At 51.8% G+C, this 14,633-nt stretch overlaps 1 protein-coding gene across 17 annotated transcripts in view; it reads right to left on the minus strand.

The window, feature by feature from the left end:
* Positions 1 to 14,633, minus strand: part of OBSCN (obscurin, cytoskeletal calmodulin and titin-interacting RhoGEF) — an 882,373-nt gene that overhangs the window by 52,580 nt on the left and 815,160 nt on the right. For all 17 annotated transcript variants that reach the window (XM_075315914.1, XM_075315911.1, XM_075315913.1 and 14 more), the window contains 3 exons: positions 13,371 to 13,523; positions 12,177 to 12,222; positions 320 to 397 (listed from right to left, as the gene is read on the minus strand). In XM_075315914.1, coding sequence (XP_075172029.1) covers positions 320 to 397; positions 12,177 to 12,222; positions 13,371 to 13,523 — 277 coding nt within the window. The remainder of the gene's footprint in view (positions 1 to 319; positions 398 to 12,176; positions 12,223 to 13,370; positions 13,524 to 14,633) is intronic.

Below are 14,633 nucleotides of genomic sequence, written 5' to 3' on the forward strand. Positions count from 1 at the left end.
GGATTCCCAGTACCAAACCCCACTGCACATCCTAAAGATCAGACTGCAACATTTCTGCCCCCGTCCTTCAACCAGTCACAAGCCCGGCAAATCATCACCCGCCATCATCGTCTGCACCCATATCCCTGGCCTAATCTTCTAATTAGTAGGTCTGGCCGTATCATGAGGCTGCAGCGCGGCACGCCATTACGTACAGGGGGTCTCGTAATCAGATGCTGGCAGGTAGTTTGCGGTGCTCTGGTCCACGGAGAACCAACATGGCCTCTGGACCCGGGTCCTGTGAATCGTTTTACTCTAATCCTCATCCTTCTTCACTCACCTGCCAGCGACTTCGGGCCACGAGGAATCGCAGGTTCTTGGAGCTGAGTGGTTGGGTGTCCTCGGGACCGGAACTCATCTGGAATACAACATAGACACTGGGAAATGATCAGGATGGCAAGCAGAGGATAGGGGCAAAGTCAGTGTCTGCGGAGAGGTAGGTGCCTCAGTCACTGGTGCCTCAATATAGGTCACAGAGGGACCCAAAGGACCGATAATCGGAAGAGCCATCCCCCACTCCCCGCAATGTCTAAAAGGAAAAGAGAACCCAGAACTGAAGATAGGAAAAGTGACGAGAGAGAGGATGATGGCAACTGAGAGGATAATGGAGAGAGAGAGAGGATGATGGAGGGAGAGAGAGGATGATGGCGAGAGAGAGGATGATGGAGAGAGAGAGAGAGAGAGAATGATGGAGAGAGGGAGGATGATGGAGGGAGAGGATGATGGAGAGAGAGAGGATGATGGGGGGAGAGAGAGGATGATGGAGGGAGAGAGAGAAGGGATGATGGCGAGAGAGAGAGAGAATGATGGAGAGAGGGAGGATGATGGAGGGAGAGAGAGAGGATAATGGAGAGAGAGAGAGGATGATGGAGAGAGAGAGAATGATGGAGAGAGGGAGGATGATGGAGGGAGAGGATGATGGAGGGAGAGAGAGAAGGGATGATGGCGAGAGAGAGAGAGAGAATGATGGAGAGAGGGGGGATGATGGAGGGAGAGAGAGAGGATAATGGAGAGAGAGAGAGGATGATGGAGGGAGAGAGAGGATCATGGAGGGAGAGAGAGAGAAAGAGAGAATGATGGAGAGAGAGAGGATGATGGCGAGAGAGAGAAAGAGGATAATGGCGAGAGAGAGAGAGAGAGAGGATGATGGAGAGAGAGAGAGAGAGAGTGATGGAGAGAGGATGATGGAGAGAGAGGATAATGGAGGGAGAGAGAGAAGGGATGATGGCGAGAAAGAGAGAGAATGATGGCAAGAGAGAGAGAGAGGATGATGGAGAGAGAGGATGATGGAGAGAGAGAGAGAGAGGATGGTGGAGAGAGAGAGAAGATGATGGCGAGAGAGAGAGAGAGGATGATGGCAACAAAGAGGATGATGGAGAGAGAGAGAGAGAGAGGATGATGGAGGGAAAGAGGGGATGATGGCGAGAGAGAGAGAGAGAGGATGATGGCAAGAGAGAGAAAGGATGATGGAGAGAGAAAAGATGATGGCGAGAGAAATAAAGAGGATAATGGCGAGAGAGAGAGAGGATGATGGAGAGAGAGGATGATGGCGAGAGAGAGAAAGAGGATAATGGCGAGAGAGAGAGAGGATGATGGAGAGAGAGAATGATGGCGAGAGACAGAGGATGATGGCGAGAAAGAGGATGATGGAGAGAGAGAGAGGATGATGGAGAGAGGATGACAGCGAGAAAGAGGATGACAGCGAGAAAGAGGATGATGGGGAGAGAGAGAGGATGATGGGGAGAGAGAGAGGATGATGGGGAGAGAGAGGATGATGGAGAGAGAGAGGATGATGGAGAGTGAGAGAGGATGATGGGGAGAGAGAGGATGATGGAGAGAGAGAGGATGATGGAGAGTGAGAGAGGATGATGGGGAGAGAGAGGATAATAGGGAGAGAGAGAGAGAGAGGATGATGGGGAGAGAGAGAGGATGATGGGGAGAGAGAGAGGATGATGGGGAGAGAGAGAGGATGATGGGGAGAGAGAGAGGATGATGGGGAGAGAGAGGATGATGGAGAGAGAGAGAGAGAGAGAATGATGGAGAGAGGGAGGATGATGGAGGGAGAGGATGATGGAGAGAGAGAGGATGATGGGGGGAGAGAGAGGATGATGGGGAGAGAGAGGATGATGGGGAGAGAGGATGATGGGGAGAGAGAGGATGATTGGGAGAGAGAGGATGATGGGGAGAGAGGATGATGGGGAGAGAGAGGATGATGGGGAGAGAGAGGATGATGGGGAGAGAGGATGATGGGGAGAGAGAGAGGATGATGGGGAGAGAGGATGATGGGGGAGAGAGAGGATGATGGAGAGAGAGGATGATGGGGAGAGAGGATGATGGGGAGAGAGAGGATGATGGGGAGAGAGAGGATGATGGGGAGAGAGGATGATGGGGAGAGAGAGGATGATGGGGAGAGAGAGGATGATGGGGAGAGAGAGAGGATGATGGAGAGAGAGAGAGGATGATGGGGAGAGAGAGGGGATGATGGGGAGAGAGAGAGGATGATGGGGAGAGAGAGAGGATGATGGGGAGAGAGAGAGGATGATGGGGAGAGAGAGGATGATGGGGAGAGAGGATGATGGGGAGAGAGAGGATGATTGGGAGAGAGAGGATGATGGGGAGAGAGGATGATGGGGAGAGAGAGGATGATGGGGAGAGAGAGGATGATGGGGAGAGAGGATGATGGGGAGAGAGAGAGGATGATGGGGAGAGAGGATGATGGGGAGAGAGAGGATGATGGAGAGAGAGGATGATGGGGAGAGAGGATGATGGGGAGAGAGAGGATGATGGGGAGAGAGAGGATGATGGGGAGAGAGGATGATGGGGAGAGAGAGGATGATGGGGAGAGAGAGGATGATGGGGAGAGAGAGAGGATGATGGAGAGAGAGAGAGGATGATGGGGAGAGAGAGGGGATGATGGGGAGAGAGAGAGGATGATGGGGAGAGAGAGAGGATGATGGGGAGAGAGAGAGGATGATGGGGAGAGAGGATGATGGGGAGAGAGAGGATGATGGGGAGAGAGAGGATGATGGAGAGAGAGGATGATGGGGAGAGAGGATGATGGGGAGAGAGAGGATGATGGGGAGAGAGAGGATGATGGGGAGAGAGAGGATGATGGGGAGAGAGGATGATGGGGAGAGAGAGGATGATGGGGAGAGAGAGAGGATGATGGAGAGAGAGGGGATGATGGGGAGAGAGAGAGGATGATGGGGAGAGAGAGGGGATGATGGGGAGAGAGAGAGGATGATGGGGAGAGAGAGAGGATGATGGGGAGAGAGAGGATGATGGGGAGAGAGGGAGGATGATGGAGAGAGAGGGGATGATGGGGAGAGAGAGAGGATGATGGGGAGAGAGAGAGGATGATGGAGAGTGAGAGGATGATGGGGAGAGAGAGAGGATGATGGGGAGAGAGAGAGGATGATGGAGAGAGAGAGGATGATGGGGAGAGAGAGAGGATGATGGGGAGAGAGAGAGGATGATGGGGAGAGAGAGAGGATGATGGGGAGAGAGAGGATGATGGGGAAAGAGGATGATGGGGAGAGAGAGAGGATGATGGGGAGAGAGAGGATGATGGGGAGAGAGGATGATGGGGGAGAGAGGATGATGGAGAGAGAGAGAGGATGATGGGGAGAGAGAGAGGATGATGGGGAGAGAGAGGATGATGGGGAGAGAGAGAGGATGATGGGGAGAGAGAGGATGATGGGGAGAGAGGATGATGGGGGGAGAGAGGATGATGGGGAGAGAGGATGATGGGGGAGAGAGGATGATGGGGAGAGAGGATGATGGGGGGAGAGAGGATGATGGGGAGAGAGAGGATGATGGGGAGAGAGGATGATGGGGGAGAGAGGATGATGGAGAGAGAGAGAGGATGATGGGGAGAGAGAGAGGATGATGGGGAGAGAGAGAGGATGATGGGGAGAGAGGATGATGGGGAGAGAGGATGATGGGGGAGAGAGGATGATGGAGAAAGAGGATGATGGTGCACAACATGCGTCTCAGGGGGCGCGATCCTCAGCTCCATTATTTTACACCATTGGTTTATTAGGTAAAATCCCACCCGGAGCCACATCTGCAGGACGTCTGTATATTGTGGGACCTCAACACGCGGGTGTCACACTATGTGTACTGCGCTGTGGTATAGGTTGTGGTTACGCTGGAGCAGGTAATAACACAATGGAGAATAAAAAGCATTAGACCCGCAATATAGTGCAATATACAGTTAGGTCCAGAAATATGTGGACAGTGACACAAGTTTTGTTATTGTAGCTGTTTACAAAAACATGTTCAGAAATACAATTCTATATATAATATGGGCTGAAAGTGCACACTCCCAGCTGCAATATGAGAGTTTTCACATCCAAATCGGAGAAAGGGTTTAGGAATCATATCTCTGTAATGCATAGCCTCCTCTTTTTCAAGGGACCAAAAGTAATTGGACAAGGGACTCTAAGGGCTGCAATTAACTCTGAAGGCGTCTCCCTCATTAACCTGTAATCAATGAAGTACTTAAAAGGTCTGGGGTTGATTACAGGTGTGTGGTTTTGCATTTGGAAGCTGTTGCTGTGACCAGACAACATGCGGTCTAAGGAACTCTCAATTGAGGTGAAGCAGAACATCCTGAGGCTGAAAAGAAGGGAATTTTGTTACTTACCGTAAATTCCTTTTCTTCTAGCTCCTATTGGGAGACCCAGACGATTGGGTGTATAGCTACTGCCTCCGGAGGCCACACAAAGCATTACACTAAAAAGTGTAAGGCCCCTCCCCTTCTGGCTATACACCCCCAGTGGGATCACTGGCTCACCAGTTTTAGTGCAAAAGCAAGAAGGAGGAAAGCCAATAACTTGGTTAAACAAATTCACTCCGAGTAACATCGGAGAACTGAAAAACCGTTCAACATGAACAACATGTGTACCCGAAAAAACCCAAAAATCCCGAAGGACAACAGGGCGGGTGCTGGGTCTCCCAATAGGAGCTAGAAGAAAAGGAATTTACGGTAAGTAACAAAATTCCCTTCTTCTTCGGCGCTCCATTGGGAGACCCAGACGATTGGGACGTCCAAAAGCTGTCCCTGGGTGGGTAAAGAAATACCTTATGTTAGAGCTGCGAAGACAGCCCTCCCCTACGGGGAGGCAACTGCCGCCTGCAGGACTCTCCTACCTAGGCTGGCGTCCGCCGAAGCATAGGTATGCACCTGATAATGTTTGGTGAAAGTGTGCAGACTCGACCAGGTAGCTGCCTGGAACACCTGTTGAGCCGTAGCCTGGTGTCGCAATGCCCAGGACGCACCCACGGCTCTGGTAGAATGGGCCTTCAGCCCTGATGGAACCGGAAGCCCAGTAGAACGGTAGGCTTCAAGAATTGGTTCTTTGATCCATCGAGCCAGGGTGGCTTTGGAAGCCTGCGACCCTTTGCTCTTACCAGCGACAAGGACAAAGAGTGCATCGGAGCGGCGCAGGGGCGCCGTGCGGGAAATGTAGATTCTGAGTGCTCTCACCAGATCTAACAAATGTAAATCCTTCTCATACCGATGAACTGCATGAGGACAAAAAGAAGGCAAAGAGATATCCTGATTAAGATGAAAAGAGGATACCACCTTCGGGAGAAACTCCTGAATGGGGCGCAGCACTACCTTGTCCTGGTGGAAGACCAGGAAAGGAGCCTTGGATGACAGCGCTGCTAGCTCAGACACTCTCCGAAGAGATGTGATCGCTACCAGAAAGGCCACTTTCTGAGACAGTCTAGAAAGTGAAACCTCCCTCAGAGGCTCGAAGGGCGGCTTCTGGAGGGCAACTAGTACCCTGTTCAGATCCCATGGATCTAACGGCCGCTTGTACGGGGGTACAATATGACAAACCCCCTGCAGGAACGTGCGCACCTTAGGAAGTCGTGCTAGACGCTTTTGAAAAAAGACGGATAGCGCCGAGACTTGCCCTTTAAGGGAGCCGAGCGACAAACCTTTTTCTAACCCAGATTGCAGGAAAGAAAGAAAGGTAGGCAATGCAAAAGGCCAGGGAGACACTCCCTGAGCAGAGCACCAGGATAAGAATATCCTCCACGTTCTGTGGTAGATCTTAGCGGACGTGGGTTTCCTAGCCTGTCTCATGGTGGCAACGACCCCTTGGGATAATCCTGAAGACCCTAGGATCCAGGACTCAATGGCCACACAGTCAGGTTCAGGGCCGCAGAATTCCGATGGAAAAACGGCCCTTGGGACAGTAAGTCTGGTCGGTCTGGTAGTGCCGACGGTTGGCCGACCGTGAGATGCCACAGATCCGGATACCACGCCCTCCTTGGCCAGTCTGGGGCGACGAGTATGACGCGGCTGCAGTCGGATCTGATCTTGCGTAGCACTCCGGGCAAGAGTGCCAGAGGTGGAAACACATAAGGGAGCCGGAACTGCGACCAATCTTGCACTAAGGCGTCTGCCGCCAGAGCTCTGTGATCGCGAGACCGTGCTATGAAGGTTGGGACCTTGTTGTTGTGCCTGGACGCCATTAGGTCGACGTCCGGCCTTCCCCAGCGGCTACAGATTTCCTGAAACACGTCCGGGTGAAGGGACCATTCCCCTGCGTCCATGCCCTGGCGGCTGAGGAAGTCTGCTTCCCAGTTTTCTACGCCGGGGATGTGAACTGCGGATACGGTGGAGGCCGTGGCTTCCACCCACATCAGAATCCGCCGGACTTCCTGGAAGGCTTGCCGACTGCGTGTCCCTCCTTGATGATTGATGTATGCCACCGCTGTGGAGTTGTCCGACTGAATTCGGATCTGCTTTCCTTCCAGCCACTGCTGGAAGGCTAGTAGGGCAAGATACACTGCTCTGATTTCCAGAACATGGATCTGAAGGGTGGACTCCTGCTGAGTCCACGTACCCTGAGCCCTGTGGTGGAGAAAAACTGCTCCCCACCCTGACAGACTCGCGTCTGTCATGACTACCGCCCAAGACGGTGGTAGGAAGGATCTTCCCTGTGATAATGAGGTGGGAAGAAGCCACCATTGCAGAGAGTCCTTCTGTGAAAAGGATACTTTCCTGTTCAGGGATGTTGACTTCCCGTCCCATTGGCGGAGAATGTCCCAATAAGAGGACGCAGATGAAACTGCGCAAACGGAACCGCCTCCATTGCCGCCACCATCTTCCCGAGGAAGTGCATGAGGCGTCTTAAGGAGTGCGACTGACCTTGACGGAGAGTCTGCACCCCAGTCTGTAGTGACCGCTGCTTGTTCAGCGGAAGCTTCACTAGCGCTGAGAGGGTATGAAACTCCATGCCAAGATACGTTAGTGATTGGGTCGGTGACAGGTTTGACTCTGAGAAGTCGATGATCCACCCGAACGTCTGGAGAGTCTCCAGCGCAACATTCAGGCTGAGTTGGCATGCCTCTTGAGAGGGTGCCTTGACAAGTAGATCGTCCAAGTAAGGGATCACAGAGTGTCCCTGTGAGTGCAAGACTGCTACCACTGCCGCCATGACCTTGGTGAACACCCGTGGGGCTGTCGCCAGACCGAATGGCAGAGCTACGAACTGAAGATGGTCGTCTCCCATCACGAAACGTAGAAAAACATTGGTGCTCTGTAGCAATCGGCACGTGGAGATAAGCATCTTTGATGTCTATTGATGCTAGGAAATATCCTTGAGACATTGAGGCAATGACGGAGCGGAGGGTTTCATCCGGAACCGCCTGGCCTCCACGTGCTTGTTGAGCAGTTTTAGGTCCAGAACGGAACGGAAAGAGCCATCCTTTTTTGGCACCACAACCAGATTGGAGGAAAACCGTGTCTTGTTCCTGAAGAGGAACAGGGATTACCACTCCTTCTGCCTGCAGAAGAGCATCGGCTCGGTGGGGAGGTGGGGACGTTCTGAAGAATCGAGTCGGAGGACGAGAACAGAACTCTGTCCTGTGCACGTGGGCACAATGTCCCTCACCCACCGGTCTGTGACCTGTGGCAGCTAAATGTCGCCAAAGGCGAGCGAGTCTGCCATCAACCGCGGATGCGGAGAGATGAGAGAGCTGAGAGTCATGAGGAGACCGCCTTGGTAGCGGTTCCTCCGGCTGCCTTCCTTGGGCGTGATTGAGCCCCCGGAAACTGAGCCCCTCTGAGGCTTTTCAGCTCTTTTGGACGAGGACAATTGGGACCTGCCCGAGCTTGGGAAGGACCGAAACCTCGACTGTCCTTCCAGGACAGCATTAATAGGGTAAGTCGCAATGCAGACATTGCGAGGTTACGGACGCCCCTGCGGCACAAATGTACATATGCTCAAGACCAGCTGTGCAAGAACAGCTGAAAAGCTTAGGGTGCCCATACGGCTGTAAATGCCGGAGCAACCGACACGCCGATAGCCTCATAGACAGATTTCAACCAGAGTCCATCTGTCTGGCATCTTTAAGTGAAGTCCCATCTCCACTGCAACTATAGCTCTAGCCGCAAGCCTGGAGATTGGAGAATCCACCTTTGGACCCTGGGTCCCGCGCTTGACCACGTCAGGGGGAAAAGGATAACGTGTATCCTTAATACGTTTGGAGAAAACGCTTATCTGGTAAGCGTGGTGTTCCTGGACTGCTTCTCTGAAGTCAGCGTGGCCAGAAAAATACTCAATATACGTTTGAGCTACTGAAATGGGACTTCTCCTGCTGTGAAGCTGACTCCTCCGCTGGGGGAGCTGAGGGAGAAAGATCCAACATTCCATTGATGGACGCTATAGGATCATTCCTCATGGCGTCACCATCCGGTGTATCCGGATTGAGAGCGGTGTCAGGATCAAAGTCCTGATGAGCTACGTCTGCCTCATCATACAGAGAGCCTCCTGGGACCCCCCCGGAGCACCGATTTTATTCCAAATGAGGGTGGCCAGGGAGCAATGATCCAGATTGCCCATGGCCTGTCCGGACTGCAAGTCTCTATCCCATTGCAACTCCATCCCTGTCCTTGGACAGGGTTGACAGGTGGTTCCTTTGGCCACGTCTAGTAGTGACCCCGGCTGACCAAGTGCTCCAGGGGAGCATTGCACACAATGGGGTTCAGTGCCGTGGAACAGTATCACATGCAGTAAAAACAGCATCGAAAGCCTGTGTTGCTTATATGCTGCTGCCGACTAGCCATCTAGGACATAGAGCCAAGAATGGCGACCGTACAATGCAATGTATAGCATACAAGCATAAAGTACAATGAACACTGCAGCACATGCAATACAAGCAGCATAGAAAGCCTGTGCCTTGGCACCCCTGCTCTTCTGCTGCTGTATACTAGTCATCTAGGGGAATATAGCCCAGAATATCGACCATACAGTGCAATGTATAGCATACAAGCATAAGTACAAATGAACACTGCAACCCCTGCAATACAAGCAGCATAGAAAAAACCTGTGCCTCAGCACCCCTGCTTTTCTGCTGCTGTAGTCTAGTCATTCTAGGCGAAAATAGCCCAGACTAGCGACCGTACAGTGCAGTGTATAGCATACAAGCATAAATACACATGAACACTTCAGTACAGGCAATACAAGCAGCATAGAAAGCCTGTGCCTTAGCACCCTTGCTTTTCTGCTGCTGTAGTCTAGTCATTCTAGGCGAAAATAGCCCAGACTAGCGACCGTACAGTGCAGTGTATAGCATACAAGCATAAATACACATGAACACTTCAGTACATGCAATACAAGCAGCATGGAAAGCCTGTGCCTTAGCACCCCTGCTTTCCTGCTGCTGATGTGTCGCCATCTAAGAGGGCATATAGCCAAAAATAGCGACCTATGCAGTGTAAGCATAAAAATACAAATGGACAACTGCGGTATTTAGTGGGGTCAGCACTTCAGGTGCCGCTTACCGCCCGCCTATAAGCGGGTGTGTGGTCGCCCTAGTCCTGTGCCTGGTTGCCCAGAGTCCGATCTCTCAGCTCGGACTGCAGGAATGGCTGCCGGCGTCCTTCTCCAGCTCGTGTGAGTAGGGGCGGGCCGTGGGCGTGCCCCCAAGTCAGAGCGGGAAACCGGCGTCCCACAGTGTCCAGTGAGAGGGCTGGAGCATGTAAATAAGGCTCCAGCCCTCGGCGCTGCTGATTGTACAGCGTCTCTCCCCTACCCTGATTGACAGGGTGGGGGCGGGAACGAAGCGGAGCTAGGCCGCAAAAGCCGGGGACTGGATTTATAAGCGCCGCCGCCGTAAAAGCGCGGTCGGCGCTAAGTCCCCGGCGCACTACAAGTCCCAGCCGCGCCGCCGCTCCCGGAGCGTCCGGCGCGGTAGTTCCCCATACATAAAGTCACTCAGCTAGGCTGCAGTGACTGTAACCCTTTACTGTCCCCGGCGCACTAGCACACCCAGCAAGTCTGGAGTGTGCTGTGCCTGTGTGTACGGGGACACAGAGTACCTGAATGGTGCAGGGCCATGTCCCTGAACGGTACCCAGCTCCGTATCCAGCAGGTTCAATGGGTCTGTGGATGGAGCCCGGCCTCAGGGCTTTGGGGCCGGTAAGATCCCACTTCCTCAGAGCCCCTCAGGGGGATGGGGAAGGAAAACAGCATGTGGGCTCCAGCCGCCGTACCAGCAATAGGTACCTCAACCTTACAAACCACAAGCGGGGTGAGAAGGGAGCATGCTGGGGGCCCTATATGGGCCCACTTTTCTTCCATCCGATATAGTCAGCAGCTACTGCTGACTAAACAGTGGAGCTATGCGTGGATGTCTGACCTCCTTCGCACAAAGCATAAAACTGGTGAGCCAGTGATCCCACTGGGGGTGTATAGCCAGAAGGGGAGGGGCCTTACACTTTTTAGTGTAATGCTTTGTGTGGCCTCCGGAGGCAGTAGCTATACACCCAATCGTCTGGGTCTCCCAATGGAGCGCCGAAGAAAAAAGAAAAAATCCATCAGCGAGATAGCAGACATGCTTGGAGTAGCAAAATCAACAGTCGGGTACATTCTGAGAAAAAAGGAATTGACTGGTGAGCTTGGGAACTCAAAAAGGCCTGGGCGTCCACGGATGACAACAGTGGTGGATGATCGCCGCATACTTTCTTTGGTGAAGAAGAACCCGTTCACAACATCAACTGAAGTCCAGAACACTCTCAGTGAAGTAGGTGTATCTGTCTCTAAGTCACCAGTAAAGAGAAGACTCCATGAAAGTAAATACAAAGGGTTCACATCTAGATGCAAACCATTCATCAATTCCAAAAATAGACAGGCCAGAGTTACATTTGCTGAAAAACACCTCATGAAGCCAGCTCAGTTCTGGAAAAGTATTCTATGGACAGATGAGACCAAGATCAACCTGTACCAGAATGATGGGAAGAAAAAAGACTGGAGAAGAAAGGGAACGGCACATGATCCAAGGCACACCACACCCTCTGTAAAACATGGTGGAGGCAACGTGATGGCATGGGCATGCATGGCTTTCAATGGCACTGGGTCACTTGTGTTTATTGATGACATAACAGCAGACAAGAGTAGCCGGATGAATTCTGAAGTGTACCGGGATATACTTTCAGCCCAGATTCAGCCAAATGCCGCAAAGTTGATCGGACGGCGCTTCATAGTACAGATGGACAATGACCCCAAGCATACAGCCAAAGCTACCCAGGAGTTCATGAGTGCAAAAAAGTGGAACATTCTGCAATGGCCAAGTCAATCACCAGATCTTAACCCAATTGAGCATGCATTTCACTTGCTCAAATCCAGACTTAAGACGGAAAGACCCACAAACAAGCAAGACCTGAAGGCTGAGGCTGTAAAGGCCTGGCAAAGCATTAAGAAGGAGGAAACCCAGCATTTGGTGATGTCCATGGGTTCCAGACTTAAGGCAGTGATTGCCTCCAAAGGATTCGCAACAAAATATTGAAAATAAAAATATTTTGTTTGGGTTTGGTTTATTTGTCCAATTACTTTTGACCTCCTAAAATGTGGAGTGTTTGTAAAGAAATGTGACAATTCCTACAATTTCTATCAGATATTTTTGTTCAAACCTTCAAATTAAACGTTACAATCTGCACTTGAATTCTGTTGTAGAGGTTTCATTTCAAATCCAATGTGGTGGCATGCAGAGCCCAACTCGCCAAAATTGTGTCACTGGCCAAACATTTCTGGACCTAACTGTATAAGCAATATAGTGGTGCATTCGAGTCACTGATGATAGAAAACAAACGTCACAGACAGAAAAGCACTTACTGTAAACCACCGGTGCTGGATACTATCACTGGCGCTGAGCCGGGCGCTGCCAGGACAAGGACACAAAGGGTTAATGATAGAAGGCATCACAGGGAGATGCAGTGTATCCGCAGGCGAGAGCATTGTCTGCACTGACACATTATAACAGACACTCAGCTGTGACAACAAGACTGGGTCACTTCACTGTCTGGATGTAAATACAGTGTAAACCCTTAGTTTCCCTCCGCTCTCTATACAGACACATCTGCAGGTTTTTCCCTCTGCTCTCTATAGACACATCTGCAGGTTTTTCCCTCTGCTCTCTATACAGACACATCTGCAGGTTTTTCCCTCTGCTCTCTATACAGACACATCTGCAGGTTTTTCCCTCTGCTCTCTATACAGACACATCTGCAGGTTTTTCCCTCCGCTCTCTATACAGACACATCTGCAGGTTTCCCCTCCATTCTCTATATAGACACATCTGAAGGTTTTTCCCTCTGCTCTCTATACAGACACATCTGCAGGTTTTTCCCTCCGCTCTCTATACAGACACATCTGCAGGTTTCCCCTCCATTCTCTATATAGACACATCTGAAGGTTTTTCCCTCCGCTCTCTATACAGACACATCTGCAGGTTTTTCCCTCTGCTCTCTATACAAATACATCTGCAGGTTTTTCCCTCCGCTCTCTATACAGACACATCTGCAGGTTTTTCCCTCCGCTCTCTATACAGACACATCTGCAGGTTTTTCCCTCTGCTCTCTATATACACACACATCTGCAGGTTTTCCCTTCGCTCTCTATACAGACACATCTGCAGGTTTTCCCCCTCCGCTCTCTATACAGACACAACTGCAGGTTTTCCCCTCCGCTCTCTATACAGACACATCTGCAGGTTTCCCCTCCATTCTCTATACAGACACATCTGCAGGTTTTTCCCTCCGCTCGCTATCCAGACACATCTGCAGGTTTTTCCCTCCTCTCTCTATACAGACACATCTGCAGGTTTTCCCCCTCCTCTCTCTATACAGACACATCTGCAGGTTTTTCCTCCGCTCTCTATACAGACACATCTGCAGGTTTTTCCCTTCGCTCTCCATACAGACACATCTGCGGATGGACACTAGGGGTGTACACTGTATAATTCTATTCAGTGACAGCACGGGTCTTCCACGCGGCACTGATGCACTTGGTACTCGGGGATGGACTCACTCAGGAGACATGTGGACGGTCGCCATCATGAAGTGTCGTGCGTCGGCGCTCAGCTGGGTGAAGGCCGCGCAGCTCCAATTTATCTTTCCTTGTTGTACGTTCATCAATGTCTCTCTGTCATTCTGACCGGCAAATGGTGAAGCGCTGACCAGACTGCGAAAAATAGAGAAGAGGAGTGAAAGTGAGCGACCAGCGAGAGGATGAAGAGAGGCGCTGACCAGACTGCGAAATATAGAGAAGATGAGTGAAAGTGAGCGACCAGAGGGAGGAGGCAGAGAGGCGCTGACCAGACCGCGAAAAATAGAGAAGAGGAGGGAAAGTGAGCTACCAAAGGGAGGAGGCAGAGAGGCGCTGACCAGACTGCGAAAAATAGAGAAGAGGCGTGAAAGTGAGCTACCAAAGGGAGGAGGCAGAGAGGCGCTGACCAGACTGCGAAAAATAGTGAAGATGAGTGAAAGTGAGCGACCAGAGGGAGGAGGCAGAGAGGCGCTGACCAGACTGCGAAATATAGAGAAGAGGCGTGAAAGTGAGCGACCAGAGGGAGGAGGCAGAGAGGCGCTGACCAGACCGCGAAAAATAGAGAAGAGGAGGGAAAGTGAGCGACCAGAGAGAGGAGACAGAGAGGCGCTGACCAGACTGCGAAAAATAGTGAAGAGGAGGGAAAGTGAGCGACCAGAGGGAGGAGGCAGAGAGGCGCTGACCAGACTGCGAAAAATAGAGAAGAGGCGAGAAAGTGAGCGACCAGAGGGAGGAGGCAGAGAGGCGCTGACCAGACTGCGAAAAATAGAGAAGAGGAGTGAAAGTGAGCGACCAGAGGGAGGAGGCAGAGAGGCGCTGACCAGACTGCGAAAAATAGAGAAGAGGAGTGAAAGTGAGTGACCAGAGGGAGGAGGCAGAGAGGCGCTGACCAGACTGCGAAAAATAGAGAAGAGGAGTGAAAGTGAGTGACCAGAGAGAGGAGGCAGAGAGGCGCTGACCAGACCGCGAAAAATAGAGAAGAGGCGTGAAAGTGAGCGACTAGAGGGAGGAGGCAGAGAGGCGCTGACCAGACTGCGAAAAATAGAGAAGAGGAGTGAAAGTGAGCGACCAGAGAGAGGAGGCAGAGAGGCGCTGACCAGACTGCGAAATATAGAGAAGAGGAGTGAAAGTGAGCGACCAGAGAGAGGAGGCAGAGAGGCGCTGACCAGACTGCGAAATATAGAGAAGAGGAGTGAAAGTGAGCGACCAGAGAGAGGAGGCAGAGAGGCGCTGACCAGACTGCGA

Source organism: Anomaloglossus baeobatrachus, chromosome 6, assembly GCF_048569485.1.
Source record: "Anomaloglossus baeobatrachus isolate aAnoBae1 chromosome 6, aAnoBae1.hap1, whole genome shotgun sequence".
In the NCBI taxonomy this organism is placed as follows: Eukaryota; Metazoa; Chordata; class Amphibia; order Anura; family Aromobatidae; genus Anomaloglossus; species Anomaloglossus baeobatrachus.